The sequence below is a fragment of the Babylonia areolata genome, chromosome 31 (assembly GCF_041734735.1).
Source record: "Babylonia areolata isolate BAREFJ2019XMU chromosome 31, ASM4173473v1, whole genome shotgun sequence".
In the NCBI taxonomy this organism is placed as follows: domain Eukaryota; kingdom Metazoa; phylum Mollusca; class Gastropoda; order Neogastropoda; family Buccinidae; genus Babylonia; species Babylonia areolata.
This window is the reverse complement of record NC_134906.1, coordinates 14147946-14168814: the sequence shown is the minus strand read 5'-3', so window position 1 is coordinate 14168814 and position 20869 is coordinate 14147946. Positions and strand designations below refer to the sequence as shown.

Here is a 20869-nt window from a genome sequence, read left to right as displayed (position 1 = left end):
AACACCCACCTGTTTTGCTCCCTTGCCTTGTCAGTCTCCCTCTATGCCTGAGAAACTTAGACACTCTCAACAGGCATGCAAAGAAAGATCCTGGCAACTGAAATGAGATGCTACAGGAAGATGTTGGGCATCCTCTACACAGATCATAGGGCAAACCAAGAGGTCCACAGCAAGATCCAACAGACAATAGGACCTCATGATGACCTCACCTCACAGTCGTCAGGAAATGAAAAATGAAGTGATACAGACTTGTTTCCCACTCAACAAGACTTGCAAAGTCCACCTTGGAAGGGACAGTCACAGGAACCCGCAGGTGAGGAAGACCGGAAGAGGCAGGAAGACAATGTCCAGGAGTGGACAGGCATGAACCTGGCAGAATCAGTCTGAGAGCAGTGGAGGACAGAGACAACAGGTGGAGGAGAGTGGTGGCGTTGTCTTCACTGGTGCCCCAGCGACATCAGTTTCAGTTTCAGTTCCTCAAGGAAGCATCATTGGGTTCGGACAAACCCATATATGCTGCACCACATCTGCTGGGCAGATGCCTGACCAGCAGCAGAACCCAACGACAGTCAGCAAAAGTCAGTGTATGGCAACAGGTAACAGGCATGCCTACTGTCACTCAGGGCCCATATTTGTTCTGGAAAATTGATAGAATGCACAGGGTGTCCCGGAAATACAGATATTTGCTGCATGTCTCGGAAATTTAAAAAAATCTGATTATAACATTTTTTTCTGAAGTATCTAGTGGGTAGAAGTGTACCCTTAGATGGCTTTCTGACCATTGCCAAAGACACTTTGTTAAGGCTTATGGAAATGCTGCCGAATATAACTGAAGCCACTTCATGAAAAGCTGGAATTGTCCAAACAGCAGTCGATTTCTGTCACCAGCGAAGTAACCTTGGCAAGACCAACCATTGCTCCTGGCTGCCAGATGACTGTCGTATGTTTGCTGAGATGTTCCTGAAAATAATACCCTGTCCCTGATTCTCATGTGTGTTGCGCCTGAAAAGCAAATTCAGGGTTGGGCATGCCTGCTTAGAGCCTCACTGATCACTAAGGCCATCTCAAGGCTATCGCCATGTTAACACCTACTTCAAGTCAAGGGTTAAAAAAAAAGTACAATAAAAACTAGTCACTGCTTCAAGCTAACCACTCAAAGTTTAAAAACCTTCCAGAGTTTAAAACATTCAAATCTGATTTAAAATGTTTACTTCTTTCAAGAAGTCCATCAGCGTCCACAGAGGGACATCACGATACAAAGTCTTCAGAGAATCCGCAGTATAATGTCTGTGTCGAACGTCATGCAGATCCCAGCAGTCAAGGAGCACGTGTTTCACGGTGAGAGGATCATCTCGGGGAACCATCGAAAGGCCTCTTCCCCCTTCAACAAGTAAGAATGAGTAAAAAAAAAAAGAAAAAAAAAGTGTGCCCCCTGCGCAGTCTGCACAGCACAGACTCCTCCTTTCGATTCTTCACCACTGATAGGAGGGTCTCTTTTAGGTCTGGACGAATATGGAACAACTTGTTGTCCATCTGGGTGTTCCACTCCTCTTGCCAAAGATCTTTAACGTAAGTGTTCACCTTCTGTTTCATGTCTGTGTATGGTACAAAGGGTCTCGATAATTTTTCCTTATCAGCGTTCTTGACCAGCTGGTCCAGCCTCTCATTACCTCGAATGCTAACATGGCCAGGAGTCCAGGTCAGAACAACATCATATCCTTTCTTTGTTTCCACAGTGAAAGTTTCGTGAAATTCCAACAGTTCAGGATGTGCAGGTAATGGTTACTTTCCCCCTGCAGGCAGTGGAGGGACGATCTACGTGGGAATCACCAAAGAGGGGCTGGTCCGCGGGCTGAGGCTGACCAGGGTGGACCGCGACGGGGTGCGGTTGGGGGTGGACCAAATGATGTCTGGACACATCGCCTTCAACCAGCTGCACGTGCACTACGTTCAGGTCATGGGTCGTGAGGTGGACGGGAGGCTGAAACCTGACAGGGATAATGTTGTCATCGGTGAGTCTGTGGGCAGTGTTGTTGTGTGGGTGTGGGGTGGTGGTGGTGGTGTGTGTGGTGTTTGTGTGTGTGTGGGATTGGTGAATCCATGGGATATGTCTCAGTTGACGGGCGCAATAGCCGAGTGGTTAAAGTGTTGGACTTTCAATCTGAGGATCCTGGGTTCGAATTTCGGTAACAGCACCTGGTGGGTAAAGGGTGGGGATTTTTCCGATCTCCCAGGTCAACATGTGCAGGCCTGCTTGTGCTTGAACTCCCTTCTTGTGTATACGCAAGCAGAAGATCAAATACGCCCGTCAAAGATCCTGTGATCCATGTCAGCGTTCATTGGGTTATGGAAACAAGAACATATCCAACTTGTGCACCCACGAAAATGGAGTATTGCTGCCTACATGGCAGGGTAAGAACGGTCATACACGTAAAACCCCACATGGGAGTTGCAGCCCACGAATGATAAAGAAGAAGAAGAAGTCTGTCAGTCTGCTGCACTGTGTGTGTATGTGTGTGCGTGGGTGTGTGTGTGTCTGTGTGTCTGTATTTGTGTGTGTGTATGCATGTGTGTGTGTGTGTCTGTGTGTGTGTGTGTGTGTTTGTGTGAGATGTGTCCTTGGGAAACAGGTCTTCGTCTGCTCTGGACATCAAATCAAAGCAAAGTGTGTGTTGCTAATGCAGACCATTCTTCAGCCATGAAGCTGGCTGTATATCAGACTCTTGGGCTTTCTACATTCCTCTGAGGAAGAAGAAGAAGAATGTGTGTATGTGGTCAATTTTTTCCCTCTCTCTGCATGCATGCATATATATATATTTTTATATATATATATAAAGAGAGAGAAAGAGATAACCAATAATTTTTCTACTGTATTTTGCTGACGACAAACTTTCTGTTGCCATGTGCTAAGTGATTGTCAAACACAGGGCATCAGTTTTATTATCACCAAGAAAGAAATACTAGTACCCAGGCCACGATACATGATCAAGAGGAGAGGGGTTGGAGTGGAATTGAACCCATGATCCTTGCTTCCAAACTGGATGGTCTGTTCACAAAGCATTTGCTCCTCAAGTGTTTGTGAATGTGTTTCAGAGATCCATGTGAAGGCATCTGAAGAACTTCACTTCTTGAGAGAGCAGTGTCTCTATCGAGATGGTCCAGTCAATCGTACGCTGAACGAACAGGTACTGTGTGTATGCATGTGTGTTTGTGTGCGGGAAAGTTTTTTTTAGGTTGGTGGGCTGCATCTCTTATTCACGTTCATTTGTATTGATTCACAAGCGAACTTTTGATAAAAGGTGTGTCTTGTTTGTACCTTGTCATAAAGACTGTGTGCTTGTGTGCGTATATGTATATGTCTATGCTCTGCCATATAGAGAGTGTGTATATGTGCATTTATGTTTTATTATGGCTGTCTTTATTCAACCAAAAAAAGTGTGTGTATATGTGTGTTTATGTATATTACTATCTTAGTATATTAAACAGTGTGTGCAGTGCATGTATATTTATGTGGTGTGTGTGTGTGCACATTTATGTGCTTGTGTATGTGTGGTTGTGCTTGGAGTGTGTGTGTGCATGTGTGAGTTTTTTGTGTATTTGTGTGTGTCCTGGGGGGAACAGTGTGTGTGTGTGTGTGTGTGTGTGTGTGTGTGTGTGTGTTCTCCACATTTATGGTATGAGTTTCAGTTTTAATTTCTCATGGAGGTGTCATTGTGTTTGGACAAATCCAAATACGCCACATTGAGCAGATGCCTGACAACAACATAACCAATGGAGCTAGTCAGGGTTTGAGTGCATGTGTATGTGTACGTATATATGTATATATATATATGTGTGAGTGTGTGTGTGTGTGTGTGTGTGTGTGTTTGAGTGTGTGTGTGTGTGTGTGTGTACCTATTGTAGTGAATTTTTCCTTCAGAATTTTGCCAGATGACAACATTTTTGTTGCCATAGGTTCTTTTTCAGAGCGCCATGTGCTTACCGCACATGGAACCTTGGTTTATCATCTCATCCGAATGGCTAGACGCTCAGTTTGATTTTCCAGTCAAACTCGGGAGACAGGGAGAGAGCGGGATTTGAACCCACACACCGTATTGGCGCATCAGCATCTTACCTCATTCTACCCCACAGCTACATGCCCCCGTTACAACTCCCCAGGACCAGCACTGCTTGAGACCACTAAAAAGGCAAAAATGGATGGAGAATGGTTGATTTAATCAGTGGAACAAAGCTTCGTTTTCATGCTTCCAGAATCCATAAACGGTTCAGTTTAGAATGCGAACTGTGCCAAGCCAGAATAAACAACATAAGAATAGTGTGTTGGTATGAACATATTGGTACCTTGTCCACAGGGGGAAGTAATCATTTTTTAAAAGAAAAACAACAACAAATGAATAAATATGATACTACACATCAGGAGAAAAGGGGGTAGTGTAAGTACATATATGTATGGAGAAAAGACAGACAAACAAACAAACTAAAAAAATAAAGGGTTTTGAACAATTGGAGCATTTCATGTATGAGTGGGACTCAGTTACTCAAGATAGGTTAACATACTTAATGCAGTTATGACACACTTCATTTTCAATGGAAGTTGGGGCCACAAGGATATGACATTATGTGGTTAAAAAAAATCGTTTTTTGTATTATCTCAGCACACAAACACTGTGTAAAAAGTGTGCAATGAAGGTATGTATCTCTTTGAGAAGAGAGTGTACGGCAAGACATTGAGTGTCAGAATGGAGAAAGGTTATCTGTGGAATTGTTTACTTGTCCAGACAACATAATGATGTTTCTGTTACATCAGTGCAGTTATGTCTAGCATATGTTTTGGTATTGATTTAACCTGTGTTTTAATATTGTGTGTGTTCCAGGTGTGCTGTTTAAAGTTAGAGAAATAAACACCTCAGTTCACCTTTCTAAAAGACCCTGTGGTACGAGGAGAGAGTGGATTGTGCACCTATCCTCTGCCTGTTATCCTACTCTACCCCTTCTTCCTTCTCTTCCTTCTTCCCCCTACACCCCTGACACCACCCCTTTAACATTGTATTATCTCAGCACACAAACACTGTGTAAAAAGTGTGTAATGAAGGTATGTATCAGCCATGGTTGTTGTTGTTTCCATCAGGAGGTGCAGGAGCTGGTGATGAGGCGAGAGGAAAGCAAGTACCTGCCGCTGGTTGAAGCCCTACAACAGCAAGTGCGGCGTCTTCAGGCTGAAAAACCTGTGTGACTCCCCCTCCCCTTCCCTCCCCTCCACACACAGGGGAGGCGTAGTTTTGGTTCTGTGTGTGTGTGTGTGTGTGTGTGTGTTTGTTTGACTGAGATTCAGTGTGTGTGTGTGTGTGTGTGTGAGATTCAGTGTGTGTGTATGTGTGTTTGACTGAGATTCAGTGTGTGCGTGCGTGCGTGTGTGTGTGTGTGTGTGTGACTGAGATTCAGTGTGTGTGTGTGTGTGTGTGTGTTCTTCTTGTGCTTCTTCTTTCTTCAGGTGAACACCTTCATCTTGTTGAAGATTACTTAATACTGTTTTGAAATGTTATAGAAACATGACAGATTCATGATGTAGAATGATGTACTCATGTTGTTCCAGTTTTCATGGAAAATTGGTCAGTGTGAATATGAAAAGTCGGTGTGTGTGTGTGTTGTATGTTGTGTACATATGGACTGGTGCTTATATTCCGTGGCATTGATGATTCTGGTTCCTTCAAAGCATGGTTCTTCTTGGCTTTCACAACTACAATGCCAGGCATAGATGGAAATATTCCTTCTTCTTGATTTTAGTTCAACATGTTCTCTTGTTTTAAATTGAACAAAAATGGCATGGATAGGTTTTATTCATATTGATAATGTGGTGATTAAAAAAAAATGCTCTGCTGGATGTTTGCATATATTAAAACTGTGAAAGCCCAGATTAAAGACTGTTAGTATTGCTGCTAGGGCTTTTGATAAGTTAAACAGAGAGTCCGAGAGGCTCTTATGCCATTCTTCTTCTTCGCTCGTGGGCTGCAACTCCCATGTTTACTCAAATGTACACAAGTGGGCTTTTATGTGTATTACTTTTTTACCCCGCCATGTAAGCAGCTATACTCTGTTTTCGGGGGTGTGCCTGCTGGGTATGTTATTTCCATAACCCACCGAACGCTGACATGGATTACAGGATCTTTATCATGCGTATTTGATCTTCTGCTTGTGTATACACATGAAGGGGGTTCAGGCACAAGCAGGTCTGCACATAGGTTGACCTAGGAGATTGGAAAAATCTCCACCCTTTATACACCAGACGCTGTTACCGAGATTCAAACCCGAGACTCTCAGATTGAAAGTCCAACACTTTAACCACTCAGCTCATCTGCCGTAATTGTTAGGGGTCCCTGAATACCTTTAGAAGGTCATTCTTATGCTGCACATTGGGATCAAACGTGCATTGCCACATACATCACAAAGGCAGCTTACCTTCCAGTCATAATCATCCAGGTTTCCTGATCAAAAAGTGGACAAAGGAATCAACTCATATTTTTAGCAGACAATACTAATGTCAGACTGAAGCTCTGATACACTGATTCTCAAATTTTCGCTTCAAAAATTTCTCTCTATATTTTTTTTCAACATACCAGGGACGCCTTTGATTAATGTACATGCATCGATTCCATTTCCAAATTGTCAGGGACACATTTTCATGCATTATCTGAAGCCTTGGCTGTGCGGGTGCCATGGTTACTGGTCAGATTTTTGTATGTGATTTAGATCACAAATGTAATCTTTTTTTTCTTTCTTTTTTTTCCCCTACTTTTCTATGTTCCTGGGCTGCAGCTCCCATGTTTTCTTGTTTCTACAAGTGCACTTTTATCAAATGTATGATACCTTATGGTATTAAGGGCAGCTGTACTCTGTTTTCAGGAAGTCTTTTTATTATATATATATATATATATATATATAAAAAAAATTTTTTATATATGTATGTATGTATATATATATATATATATATATATATATATATATATATATGTATGTATATATATACACAGTTCATTCAGAAATTTTTTAACATATTTGCTGCAGACATGTTGGACACGCAGCAATTCATATGACCCCAACCCTTCTGGGCATTCTTTGACATACAAAAACTGAAAAAATACAGAGATTTAGTGAAAAAATAGACCAACAAAAGAGGTGTAAACATATACACACATTTGTTGCCTCACTAATAAAATCACAAATAACATATAGTTAACCATACAAGAAAGCACATACATGGTCTGGACACTAGTTCACAAAACAGAAATTGGAGTAATAAACGGAATCACAACAATACAAACAATAGACAACAATAATAATGAATAAGCAGAAGAGTGTTGATGAGGTGTAGAATGTCTTTGGATGCATGTGAGATTATAGTGTGAGATTATCTTTTACCAAGGGATGTATAGGGGTGTATATTGTTGCCAGTTCTGTTCACATTGCCTTCTTTTACCATGAGCTGCTGCAATGTATTGTTCAGTATTGCATCTGTGTTTTTAAGAGATACTAAGTGTTTGTCGTTGTTGAGTGTAACCCCTGTGGGGATGCCGGGAACTCTTTCAGGATGAACAGTATCCTCGCATTCTGGAAATTCTGTGCCAGTAAATCCCTCTTTTCTGTCGATCTCTGGATAAGCAGCATCCCCGCATTCTGGAAATTCTGTGCCAGTAAATCCCTCTTTTCTGTCCATTCACCTATATTTTGTATCAAGAACGCCTTGGATGTTTTTTGTCTTCAGGTACTTGATAACTGGGAAGGCTTGCTGCGTTGTATTCTTTTTTTTATGCGACCAGGACATGTTAGGTGTTTGTCAGCAAGGTTTTGGCTTTGTATGCCTGTTATTGTGTATGATTTTGTGAATCATGTATAATTATGTTTATGTGCAGGTTACTTTTTAAAAATTTTTACCTTCTGTTGAAAAATTGTCGGAACGTTCAGTGTCAGGGACATGTTGTTGTTCTTCGTTTGTGGGCTGCAACTCCCATGTTCACTCTTGTGTACACGAGTGGGCTTTTATGTGTATGGCCGTTTTTTTACCCTGCCATGTAGGCAGCCATACTCTGTTTTTTCGGAGGCTGGGGGGCATGTTCTTGTGGGTTCTTTTGTCTTCTTTTTCTCGTTTGTCAGATGGACACCTCGGTCTCCGCGATGAAGGCAGCTGTACGCTGCAGGTCCCCCACACAGCTGTAGAGCTTTGTTCTGGGTTAATGTGCATGAACATAACTGTGCTTGTGCCTCATTTTCTTTTCCAGATGTGTTTTCATTTTATGATTATTTTGTGTGTGTTTTTTGTCTCTCCAGAATCTCCAGGATCACTGTTCACAGTTTTTCAGCCCTGATAAGGCGCTTTGTGGTCGACTGGGCTGAAAACAGCAAAGAGAGAAAGAAATTACAAGTGTAATGCATTTAACATTTGTATATACATGATTTTACCAAAAGTAAAAATTAGGCCAGTGACCATGTCTGTCTGTTTTTTTTGGTTTCAGTCCAAAGTTCTTTGTGTGAAAACCACATCAGTGTTCACATTTGTTGTTTTCAATCTGCTGAAACTGTTCAAGAACAATGAAGAGTGACTGTTCATTTTGATTAGAGAATTATGAGTTGGTGAATAAATAAATAAGTAAACAAATGCTGATGTGTTGTTGGACATCTGTGCACGATTTTAGTCTGAAACCATTGTGACTGAACTTCTCTCACTATCTCTGTCTATTTACTATGTACGTGTGTGTGTGTGTGTGTGTGTGTGTCTTCCTCTCTTTCTCTCTCTCTCTCTCTTTCTCCCAGCCATTCCTCTCCCTCTCTCAAGAATAAGTACCGAACAATATCACAATGTTCGTTAAATCTTTCAAGGTTGAAACCTCAGTGGAGAACACTTTAAATTGACCTGCTGATCACACATTGATAATACAGGATTTCTATTTGTTGCGATGGGTTGATGGTAGTGGTAGTCAGTGGTGGTGTGTGAGTGTATGTGCGCGCGCGAATGAATGAGTGTCTGTGTGTGTGTGTGTGTGTGTGTGTGTGTGTGTATCAGTGTGCAGAAAGTGAGCATGCGATTGTGCACGTTTCTAAGCTGTGCTGAAGGAAAAATGTGTCTTGTACGTCATAGTGTAATCAGATACGCGTTATGTAGGCATTGTTTTCCCTCGCCAGTGATGTGTATGACGCACGTCAGTGTTCCTTGTGGTGTGTGTGTGTGTGTGTGTGTGTGTGTCCGTGCATGTGTGTGTGTGTGTGTGTCCGTGCATGTGTGTGTGTGTGTGCGCATGTGTTTGTGTGTGTGTATGCTGTGTGTGTGTGCGTGCGCGCGTGTGTGTGTGTACGCGCGCATTGTATGTTTGTGTGTGTCAGTGTGCGTGCATGCGTGACTGTGTGTATGCGCGCGCGCGCATGTGTCATTGTCTGTGCGTGTTCTTCTTTTTGTGACACTTGATCATCGCTTTGAGCATTACATAACATCACGTATGCTGGAGATGTTCGCGTTACCGTGACTGATCCACCCAACGCTGACATGAATTACGGGATCTGTAACGTGCGCGTTTCATCTGGTGCATACGTATACTCGCGAAGGGGGTGTGAAACACAAGCAGTTCTGTATACATGTGTTGACCTGGGAGATCGGGAACAACAACAAACAAACGATTTTTGCCTTCAAGTCACCGTCCAGGAGTTGAGACTGGGATCCAGACCCAGCCAGTTCTGGCCCTTCGACTACCACGGTGGGTGTGCATGCGAATGTGTGTGTGTGCAGTGTGTGTGTGTGTGCAGTGTGTGTGTGAAGTGCATGTGTGTGCAGTGTGTGTGTGTGCGTGTGTGTGTGTGTGCGCGCGCGCGCGTGTGTGTGTGCGTAAGTACGTGGGTGTGTGCGTGTGTGTGTGTGTGCGCGCGCGCAAGCCCGTGAGTGTGTACGTGTGTGTACAGTGTGCGTGTGTGTGCATGTGTGAGTGTGCGCGCGCGCGCGAGTGTGTGCGCGCGTGTGTAGTGTGTGTGTGTGTGTGTGTGAAAGTACGTGTGCGTGCAGTGTGTGTGCGTGTTCTGTGTGTATATTCGCGCGCGCGCGCGCGCGCGTGTGTGTGTGCCGCGCGCGTGTGGGAATGTGTTTGAACATGTGCGTGTGTGCGTGTAGGGGGTGGGGTGTTAAGTGTGATTGTGTGGGTGGTTGGGGTTGGATTTTGGGCGTGTTAGCTGCGTGTCTTCTTGTTTGCTTTCTTGGTTCTCGGTCCGTGGCAGACAAAGTTTGCTACATCCGAAGAGTTGGGGTCTTCTAACCCAGAGAGAGAATTGTTCAGTAATTGTTTGAGTTGTTTCATAAGATTCCACTTGTTTTCCACTGCATGAAAACCGAATCTCAGATGAGAAAAAGAGCAAGAAAAATACAGAAATATGCGTGGTGTACACTCGTGCACTGTAGCACGTGACAGCAAAATTGAAACAAATGTTTTTGTGTGTGCCTACCCGTTTTGTGTGTGTGTGTGTGTGTGTGTGTGTGCGCGTGTGTGTGTGAGATAGAGAGAGAGAGAGAGAGAGAGAGAGAGGAATGAAATGATAGGAATTGTGTGCGTGTGTTTGTGTGCATGCGCGTCGCGTGTATCAGTCTGCGTCTGAGAAAATATAAACAGGAAACACACCCTGATACAGAAGATCACACACACACACACACACACACACACGCCAGGCAGAAGTAAGAAATTTGCCATATGTACACTTTTATTTCAGTCGTGTCCATGTGACAAAAAACGACAAGTCTACATACATCCCACCGTTGTGCAATGTACATGAATGAAACATGTTGACAAAACCACAGCGGTTATCACATACACAATGCAGTGAAAAGCATGGACTGGTTTATTATATAAAGGTCTTTCGATCACAATTTTTGGTTTTCTGCAGAGTTTTGCTATATTTTTTGCTGATTTTCTTTTCTCTTGAGAGAAAAAAAATCAAGGTAATAGACCTGCAAAAGAAGAGAAACAAGACCTATTACATTTTATTTCACCATTTTTTTGTTTTTGTCTTGCTTCCCCCGTGGTTTTTGATCTTCCCTTTCTCCATAAAGTGTCAGTAAATTCACAGACTAAGAATAGTAACAAAAATGACGTCATCCGCGCGACGGACAAAACGTCCTTGCTGGGCCGCCTTTCATAACCTTCACCCCCTTAAACCCTGTCGCCAAAAATGACGACTGACCTACATGTTTGTGCCTCCACATCCGAAACTGAAACTTTCTGTTGTAGTGAAATACAGTCCGAACAAGAACAGCGGTGTTGCCGCACGCGCGGATGGTATGACGCTGGTGATGACGTCAGATGGAGCACGATCTGTGACGTGTTTTTTTCTTTGCACCGTGCCTGAATCGTGAACGGCGAGTTTGTGACATTTCTGTTAGGGGATTTACTGACAAGCTGGATCTTCCCATGTCTACTACATTGCAGCGAAGTGGAGAAAGGGTTGGAGGTAGTGTTTTTTTTTTCTTTTCTTTCTTTTTTTCTTCTTCTTCCTGTGGCACTTTGATGTCACTACGCCTTGGCGTATGAAACATCAACTACCGAGGAACAAGAGATCTAAAAAAACTTTCTTTCAAAAACCGATAGAAAAATAGCAAACAAAAAAAAATTTTTTTTGGACGAATCTTTGTGTGTCAAAAGAGAAGATCGAACCATCGTTGTGTGAGACAGTTTTCAGGCACTTTTTGTTTTCATCGGCGCTCGCGCGACTGACTTTGACTTGACTTCCAGACTCAGAGAGAAAAAAGTGTTGTTATTTTGGGGGCAGATGAGAAGCAGCAGCAGGAGAAGAAGAAGAAGAGAACTAGCCTCCGTCGCATTTAGAAGCACTTGCGGTGCACGATGGAGGGGCCGGACTCGTCGTACTCCTGCTTGGAGATCCACATCTGCTGGAAGGTGGACAGAGAGGCCAGGATGGAGCCTCCGATCCATACGGAGTACTTGCGCTCGGGGGGAGCGATGATCTTGATCTTCATGGTGCTGGGGGCCAGGGCAGTGATTTCCTTCTGCATCCTGTCGGCGATACCGGGGAACATGGTGGTGCCTCCGGACATGACGGTGTTGGCGTACAGGTCCTTACGGATGTCCACGTCGCACTTCATGATGGAGTTGTAGGTGGTCTCGTGGATACCGGCCGACTCCATACCCAGGAAGGAAGGCTGGAAGAGAGACTCAGGGCAACGGAAACGCTCGTTGCCGATGGTGATGACCTGACCGTCGGGCAGCTCGTAGCTCTTCTCCAGGGAGGAGGAGGAGGCGGCGGTGGCCATCTCCTGCTCGAAGTCGAGAGCCACGTAGCACAGCTTCTCCTTGATGTCGCGCACGATCTCGCGCTCAGCCGTGGTGGTGAAGGAGTAACCACGCTCGGTGAGGATCTTCATCAGGTAGTCGGTCAGGTCACGGCCAGCCAGATCCAGACGGAGGATGGCGTGGGGCAGGGCGTAACCCTCGTAGATGGGCACGGTGTGGGTGACGCCATCGCCGGAGTCCAGCACGATACCGGTGGTACGACCGGAAGCGTACAGGGACAGCACGGCCTGGATGGCCACGTACATGGCGGGGGCGTTGAAGGTCTCGAACATGATCTGGGTCATCTTCTCCCTGTTGGCCTTGGGGTTGAGGGGAGCCTCGGTCAGCAGCACGGGGTGCTCCTCGGGGGCCACACGCAGCTCGTTGTAGAAGGTGTGGTGCCAGATCTTCTCCATGTCATCCCAGTTGGTGACGATGCCGTGCTCGATGGGGTACTTCAGGGTCAGGATACCACGCTTGCTCTGGGCCTCATCGCCCACGTAGCTGTCCTTCTGACCCATACCCACCATCACACCCTGCACACACACACCAGGAGAAACGCGTGAGTATGATACACATAAAAAATAACCGTTCTAAGCGTGTACTTTCAGTTACACACATGCATGCGCTCTCTGATATGTATATGTACACACACGCGTGCGCGCAAATATACAAACATATATATACACACACAAACGCGCGCGCGCGCACACACACACACCATACAGACACAGAAAGAACATATTGGTATCTTATAATGCCACATATAGATAGTTTAAAGGTTTTGGCTTTTCGTTGACTATCATTTGGCACAAATCTGTGTCTTGATTTTAGCATTTAAAGACATTTAAAAAACAAAAACAACAACCAAAAAACAATAACACGAACACACTCGCCCGAACGCGCATACACACGCGAGAGCGAGCGCGCGCGCACACGCACACAGACAGAAAATAATACTGAAATGATTCTACATACATTGACACAATACACTTTCAAATGGTTTCAGTGCTCTTTTTAATTTTCTTTTTACTCTGTCGAACGGCAGACATCTGGGTCCTGATTTCAGCATAAAAAATTAAAGGATAAGCAAAATGACCTGATGTTGTACCAAAACCTTTCAAATTCTCAGACCTTTACTTTCAAAAACAAGTTTTCGTTCGTATAAGAATACCTTCATGACATTTAGAAAAATATCAAGGTGGTTGAAAATTATAATTTCCCGTGTGCTTAGAATTAGCAAAAGTCGATGTTCGACTCGTTTTTCGTCTTTCTATTGACTGACTTTGTTCTTTGCCCCGTCCATATTTTTTTCCTCTCCTAAATTTACACGCTTATTTTCGATAAAAGTTAAAATCAGGATTACCGCTAAAGAAATCCTCTGAGTGCCTACCATCATAAGGAACGCATACAAGGGTTAAAGGCCTCGGCAGGTCTTCTCTCTCTCTCTCTATTCGACTTTGTGTACGCGCGCTTGCTTGTGTGTGTGTGTGTGTGTGAAAGAAAATACACGAGACAGTGTAAGTGTGTGAGCACGTGCGTGCGTGCGTGCGTGTGTGTGTGTGTGTGTGTGTGTGTGTAATGCGGAACGGGTGGGAGTGGGGGACAGTGGGTGGGGTTTGGGTGGGGTGTGGGGTCATAAGTTGATGCTTGATAAACTTTTGTCTGAAAATATGAATAATCCCATTATCCCTTCTCCCAGATAATTCTGAACCTAACTTTTTTTCTTTCTAATGTTCCCTCTGTTTCTTCAGAAAGGCGGAGGTCACACACACACACACACACACACACACACACACGTGCACACAACTTCCCGTCACCGGTCTGACTCACCCCTTCACCCCACGCCGAGAAGGTGAGGAGTGGATGTGCCTAACCCCCCCCCCCCCCCCCCCTTTCCACCCATATATACCGCTCCCATCTCTTCCGGCATCTCTTCTCTCTCTCCCCAACATTGCCTCTCCCCCAGTCTTTCTTCCTGTCTGCATTTCTATCTCTCTTTCTCTGCCTCTGTCTCTCTCTCTGCCCCTTCCATGCTAAACTCCTCCCCAGTGAATCACTAAGAATTTCACCGGCACAAACATGGAGAAGGGAAGAACCAAATACAGAAGGAATGCCCCAGCCCTTCAACAGTTTCAGCCCCCACCCCCCACCCCACCCCGCCTCCCCATACGCGTACAATCAGCACTAAGTTCCAGCAAGCGTCACCCCCCCCTCCCCCTTTCCCCCAATAAGGGAGGAGAGGTGCCAATTCGCTGGAGGGGGTGAGGGGTCGGGGTGGTGATGATGTTAAGCCAATCCAAAAGCCAAGAGCGTCTGACGTCATGGCTGCACGCGCGCGCGGCACAGGCTCTGGCAGCAGCGGCTCGCGCGCCCGGCCCCGAGAGATGCCATATATGGCGAGGTGGTGCCACAGCACTCCCTAGGGTTCTGTGGGAGGGAGGGAGTCTGGGAGTGGTGGGGGTGACTGACTGCATGCCAATGGACCATGAAGGTCATGGTCGTTTCTCTGTGAGTGCACGTGCGTGTTTGTGTGTGTGTGTGTGTGTGTGTGTGTGTGTGGTGGCTGTGAAAAACGCCCGACGTCACAGATCTAGGACTGGGACAGACAGAAAAGGGGGATGGAAGAGGGAAGAGTTTGGGGGAGGGGGAGGGGTTAGGGGGGAAGGGGATTTTGTCGGCCGTGAGCTAGACAAAGATGGATGCAAGGAACAGGGAGGGGGGTAAGGGGGGGTAGGAGGGGGGTTACCGGTAGATGAAGTTTTCGCGGCTTTCTCACCCTACCCAACCCCCTGTCCCATACCTGATCCCCTGGTTTTCTTTCTCTAAATTCCTCAGTTCTCATCTTTCTTTCTTTCTCTCTCCCCCCCCCCCCCACCCCCCCCCCTCTTTCGGCCGTTTCTCATTCTTTGATTTCTTAGGAAATGTCGAAGAAATTTACATTTTAATTCTTTGTGTTAATCTAATTACAACATACAACGATACCTTTTTAAGAACGAATTTGTCTTTAGTCTTAATTAATGCAATGATGTTGATTACGGCAATGGTATGATTATATTGTTCAACGGATCTCTCATTGTCTCTGTCTCTCTTCTCAGACAGAGCTCGGAAACAACTAGAAACACACGCAAAAGATGGTGGCATAATAACGCATTGAGATCGTACTAGAATCATTCGACTGAATCAGAATTGTAATAATACCCTGACAGTCTAAATTCAAATAAAACGATTATCATTTTAATCATCAACGTTCCAGTAATTATGTTGTACACGTTAGCTACAGCCCTTAGAGTACTCAGATTGTAATAATATACACAGACTGAACGCAAGAACAGATACTGAACCAGACATGCCAAGGATTAAGTTAAAGATATAGACAGAAAGGACAAAGAGATACGGAGAAGGGGAGAGAGAGAGAGAGAGAGAGAGAGAGCTCTAAAGTGCCAGCAGCCCCAAAATCTGGTATCACGGCAGAAAAGCGATCAGTATGCAAGAATGCGTGCGCGCTGCCTCTGTATGTGTGTGTATTTGTGTGTGTGTGTGTGTTTCAGTGCTCTCGCGCGCTTGCGTGCGCACATACGTCAGTGCGTGTGTGTGCGGTCTGTTGGTGCCTTCTCTTGGCACGTGAATCACTGCTGCGCGTGCAGAAACTCTCGCAACGCTGAGTAAGCCCTTTTCCTTTTTTCCCCGCTAAAAAAATACATTCCTGCCTCCTACAGTTGTGGACTGCTGCCAGAGATTTCACTCGCGCGAACAGCCTACCCGGTGAATTAAAGTAAAGAAAAGAAAATAGAATGAAGAAGACTACACGAGTAAGCACGATTTATCCCTGAACTAGCAAAAAAAAAAAAAAAAAAAAAAAAAAAAAAAAAAAAAAAAAAAAAAAAAGCTTATGTTATATAATTATGAAAGCAATGTATCTGCATTTTTTTTTTATAAGCTTTTTGGAATATTGATAGATATATGTACTTGAAAAATTGCTTTTTTCTGCTTTCCCCCAGGCACACGCATTTAAACTAATTTGAAAAATTATATTAGTGTTTCACGAATAATTATTGTATACTTTCTTCTCCTTCTTTCATACATGCATTCATGCGCCCATGACAAAGATATAACGAGATACAGACCGAGCACAGATTCAAACTCCGAGGTTTTCTATTTGAAAATTGAATCCTCTAAATGGGGATATTTTTACCAAATGATGAACTTGTACATGATGATTTTTTTTCCCACTTTAACGAAATATTTTTGCACATTTTAGTCCGTAAGAACATTTTCAGTGTTAAATATCAATATTTTTTCTGGTAAGAATCAGTTGCAATGTTTGTTCTTGTTCTGAAAAGAAAACATTTGCAGTTAGCCATAAGTTTATTGGAAGTCTTATTCAGTATAACTCTGATCGAAATGTGTTAAAGCCTTAACTTGTTTAAAATAATGCTTGAGATCAGACCTGTGAAGCCAGGCTTGTACTTGTGTCACACCTGCATTGTCAAGGTTTTTTTCTTCTTTTTTTTCTTTTCTTCCTTGTGCAACTTTTGTCGCATTTCTTCCCACCTTTTCTCTTGTTCATCCTAAAATGTTCAATCCACACTTAATAAGTTTTATTTGTTATAAAAATTTCAGAGGTCTTCTATTTAACTATTGTGACGAATTTCAGTTGTTGCTTTATCATGTATCAATTTTCCCAAATTCTAGAAAAAATCTTTTTTTCTTTTTCTGTTATCTTATTCTATAACATTTCAAGGAATGCTTTTTAAATATATAAGTTATCATTGACTAACTACGCATGTGAATTTGTCAATGATTTTTTCTGTTTTTAAATCCGAAAATCAGGCAGCTCGATTTACTGAACGTCTATGATAAACTGCCTATCCTCCTGCTTCTTCCTTTCGAGTTTGGGGTCCTCATTTATTCCAGCTTGTATCCGCACTTATTTTCATAAGACCTCTTACCAGTCTTGGTACAAAAATAAATATAGACATCAAGACATTTTGCGTTTTCGAAGAGAAGCTTTCTTCTGGGAAAACTACCGGCCTCTAAATTCAACCTTTGCCGAAAACTGCTGTCAGAAATGTATTGCCACGAGTAAAGGAATCCTGATTTTTTTTTTTTCGGAATAACAAGTTACAACAACCAGTTTATCTATTTATTTTTTTAAAACTAGATATATATATGGCCACGTGTCGTCGGCTAAACTGAATAGACGAAGCAACAATATTTAACATCCCAAATTAACATTACAAAATGAACGATAATAACTGTTCAACAACAAAAAAGATGTCGTCTGCTTACCTGGTGACGGGGGCGTCCCACGATGGAGGGGAAGACAGCCCTGGGAGCGTCGTCACCGGCGAACCCGGCCTTGCACATGCCGGAGCCATTGTCCACAACAAGAGCAGCAACCTCGTCGTCGCACATGTTGATGAGTTAGGTTTGTTCCTTACGAACTGGAAGAAATAAAATGTGGAAGTGGAGCTAAGTTAGCAGCAGCAGGGCCGTTTGTGCCTTCTCTGTCTGGAGAGTGGTTCGAAAGACGGGGCCGACAATCGCGTGCACTTGGTTTTATGCCGCGCGCTACACCGCGATTCTCGGAAAAGCTTGGGAACAGCGCTCGTACGGTTTTGCCATATAAGGCGATAGCTGCTCCAGAAATAAAGGGATAGGGGATGGGGAGAGGGAGAAAGAAGGGTGGAGGGAGGTAGGGGGTGTATAAGGGTAGGGATGGAGGTTATGAGGTGATGGGAGTAGGTGTTTGAAAGGAAGGAGGAGGAGAGGTGGGGGCGGGGGGGAGGGCGGATATGGAAGAAGGGGATAGACGGGGGAGGAGGAGGGGGGTAGAGAGCGACTTTTCTCCACAGTACTGCTTGTACTGGTAGTGGCAGTTCAGTTCAGACAGGAGTGGGGGAGGAGATAAAGGTGGAGGGTGATGGTAGGAGGGAGAGAGAGGTGGGAAGTGGTAAAAAAGAAGAAGAAGAAATAAAGAAAGAAAAATCAAGGAACTAGGAGGAGGAACTGGGACCTTACCTTGTCTGGTGCAAAGCGCAGACACTGTGTGTGTGGGACGGGTGTGAGGGGGGTGGGGGAGGGAGGGAGGGAGGAGGGTCTGGGGGTGAGGTGTGTGTGTGTGAGGGGGGGGGGGGCGGAGGGGGAGGGGCTGGGACATTTAGGGTTGGGGGTTCAACTACGAAACAACAAAGTGACGGGAGAGGGGGTGGGTGGGGGGTGGTGGGATGAGGGGGTGGTGGTGGGAGGGAAGTGAGAGAAGTTGCCTAACAATGTGAATGGATGGATGAGAGCTGACGAATACACCTTGGAGGTGAGCAGACAGAGAGAGGCTCGAACCGCTCCATAGAAGAGAAAAGGATGAGGCGGCAGGACTGAGAGAGAGAGAGAGACAGAGAGAGAGACAGAGAGAGAGAGAGACAGAGAGAGAGGGGGTGGTGGAGACAGAGACACATGCAAAAGAAAGACTGTGAGAGGCAGAGAGGGAAGGAGGAGAGACAGAAGGAGAGAAGAGAAAGACGGACACACACACACAGACACACACACACACACACACACACACACCCGTCTAAAATCACTTATAGTGAATAGACGTTAAACTGAAGATAAAACACACACACACACACACACACACACCCGTCTAAAAACACTTATAGTGAATAGACGTTAAACTGAAGATAAAACACACACACACACACACACACACACCCGTCTAAAATCACTTATAGTGAATAGACGTTAAACTGAAGATAAAACACACACACACACACACACATACACAAAGAATGGGGAGACAGAGACACACGCAAAAGAAATACTGTGAGAGGCACAGAGGGAAGGAAAAAGAGACAAGGGAAACTGACAAAGAGAGGGGAAGAGAGAGAGAGAGAGAGAGAGAGAGAGAGAGAGAGAGAGAGAGAGAGAGAGAAACTTGAACTTGAAACTGTTTATTGTCATTGCCTACAAAAAGGTCTTTTGACAATGGGGTTCGGGGGTTACCATTTGTTTCAATGCAAAATGATCATATATCCCATAATGATCAAATAAATTATCAACACTGAAGATAAATACAGATTAGCAGCACACTTACAACACACTATGCAAAGAAATGAAACAAACAATCAAACAAGAAACAATAAGACATACATGAAATACTTTGTGTTTTGACCATCCATTCGCACGTTATTTCTTGTAGCAGTGAGAGAGAGAGAGAGACAGAGAGACAGAGAGGGAGGGAGAGAGGAGAGACAGAGAGAGAAGTGGGCATCATGTTTGGCACTTCACAATGGGCAGGTCACTATGGTGTGTGTCTCCATGTCTGTCTTTTCTTTTCACACCACAAATGAATTTCTCTCCTTGAGATGGTGAAGTTTTCTGTAATCATCATTGTTGTTATGAATGTCACAACCTTCACCGCTACCATGATGGTGATGATGATGATGATGATGATGGTTGTTGTTGTTGCTCTGTGGTTGTTTTTCTTGTTGTTGTCGTCACTGTATATATGTATTACGATTATAATCACCATCAGCCCATTGTTATAGGCTATTCAGTATTGTCTGGTACGGAGTCTAGCTGCTACTTGTTTCCTTGTTGTTTCCTATGTCTCTTTGTCAGTCTCTTGGTCTCTTCGTCTTGTTGTTGCCAGTGTTTTAACGGTGTTTGACTGACCAGAATGTAGTCATATATCTGAGTGTATCCATGAGAGCACCTTGTATAGTTTCCAAAATTCCAGAGGGATGTGATGCTACTGCAGAAATGGTGTACTGAGCCCCTGATGTTTAATAGTCAACGATACACAGTCCAAATTCCTCCACCCATGGAATCGTCCAGTTCACTCTGCAAAACCGACAGACAAACAAGATTGGCGGAAGCTGATCATTGAGATAGGTGAAAAAATCAGCCACCGGAAAAAACAACCCCAGTATTGTGATTCTCTCTGTCTGTTTCTGTATCTGTTTCTCTCACCCACTCCCCCCCCCCTCCCTGCCCATTCCCTTTCTTTCTCTTTGTCTCTATATCTCTGTCTCTTTCTCTCTCGTTCTCTCAGCCACTCCACCCCCACCCCCACCCCCTCTCTCGCTCGCTCGTTCGCTCTCGTCGCTCTCCCTGCCTGCCTATTTGTCTGTCTGTCTGTCTGTCTTTGTCTGTCTGTCTTTGTCTGTCTCTATCCATCTAGCTATCTCCTTTTCTTCTTCTCGTCTTTGAGATATATATTACCGTGATTTTTCTCTTGCTTGTCCACTTTTCCCTCTTTTTTCTTTTTGATATTTTTTTTAAATATTGTTTTTTTAATATTGTTACTGTTATCTTTTTGCAGTTGTTTATTTGTTTGTTTTCGAGGGCTGGATGAAAAAAAAAAGCATGTATGCTTAATCTATTACCCTCAGAAAAAAAAAAATTCATTCATTTACTCAGTCTCTGTATGTCTTTCTCAGTTCTTCGCTTTCTTTCTTTTTCTTCCCCCTTTCCATCTCTCATTCCTCTGCTACTGATTTCCTTCGTTTTTGTTTCGTTTGTTTGTTTGTTTCGTTTCGTTTTGTTTTGTTTGT

At 44.1% G+C, this 20869-nt stretch overlaps 2 protein-coding genes across 4 annotated transcripts in view; one reads left to right on the top strand and one right to left on the bottom strand.

Annotated features, from left to right (window-relative positions):
* Positions 1-6878, top strand: part of LOC143275967 (uncharacterized) — a 32335-nt gene extending 25457 nt beyond the window's left edge. For all 3 annotated transcript variants that reach the window (XM_076580326.1, XM_076580327.1, XM_076580325.1), the window contains exons 13-15: positions 1800-2012; positions 3094-3185; positions 5129-6878. In XM_076580326.1, coding sequence (XP_076436441.1) covers positions 1800-2012; positions 3094-3185; positions 5129-5233 — 410 coding nt within the window. In that variant the 3' untranslated portion in view covers positions 5234-6878. The remainder of the gene's footprint in view (positions 1-1799; positions 2013-3093; positions 3186-5128) is intronic.
* A 3825-nt stretch (positions 6879-10703) lies between these two features.
* On the bottom strand, positions 10704-17855 carry LOC143275713 (actin, adductor muscle-like). The gene is made up of 2 exons (XM_076579986.1): positions 17607-17855; positions 10704-12850 (listed from the first exon to the last, which is right to left on the bottom strand). The coding sequence occupies exons 1-2, from the start codon at positions 17730-17732 to the stop codon at positions 11846-11848; spliced, it is 1131 nt and encodes a 376-aa protein (XP_076436101.1). The 5' UTR covers positions 17733-17855; the 3' UTR covers positions 10704-11845.
* Positions 17856-20869: the final 3014 nt, after the last annotated feature.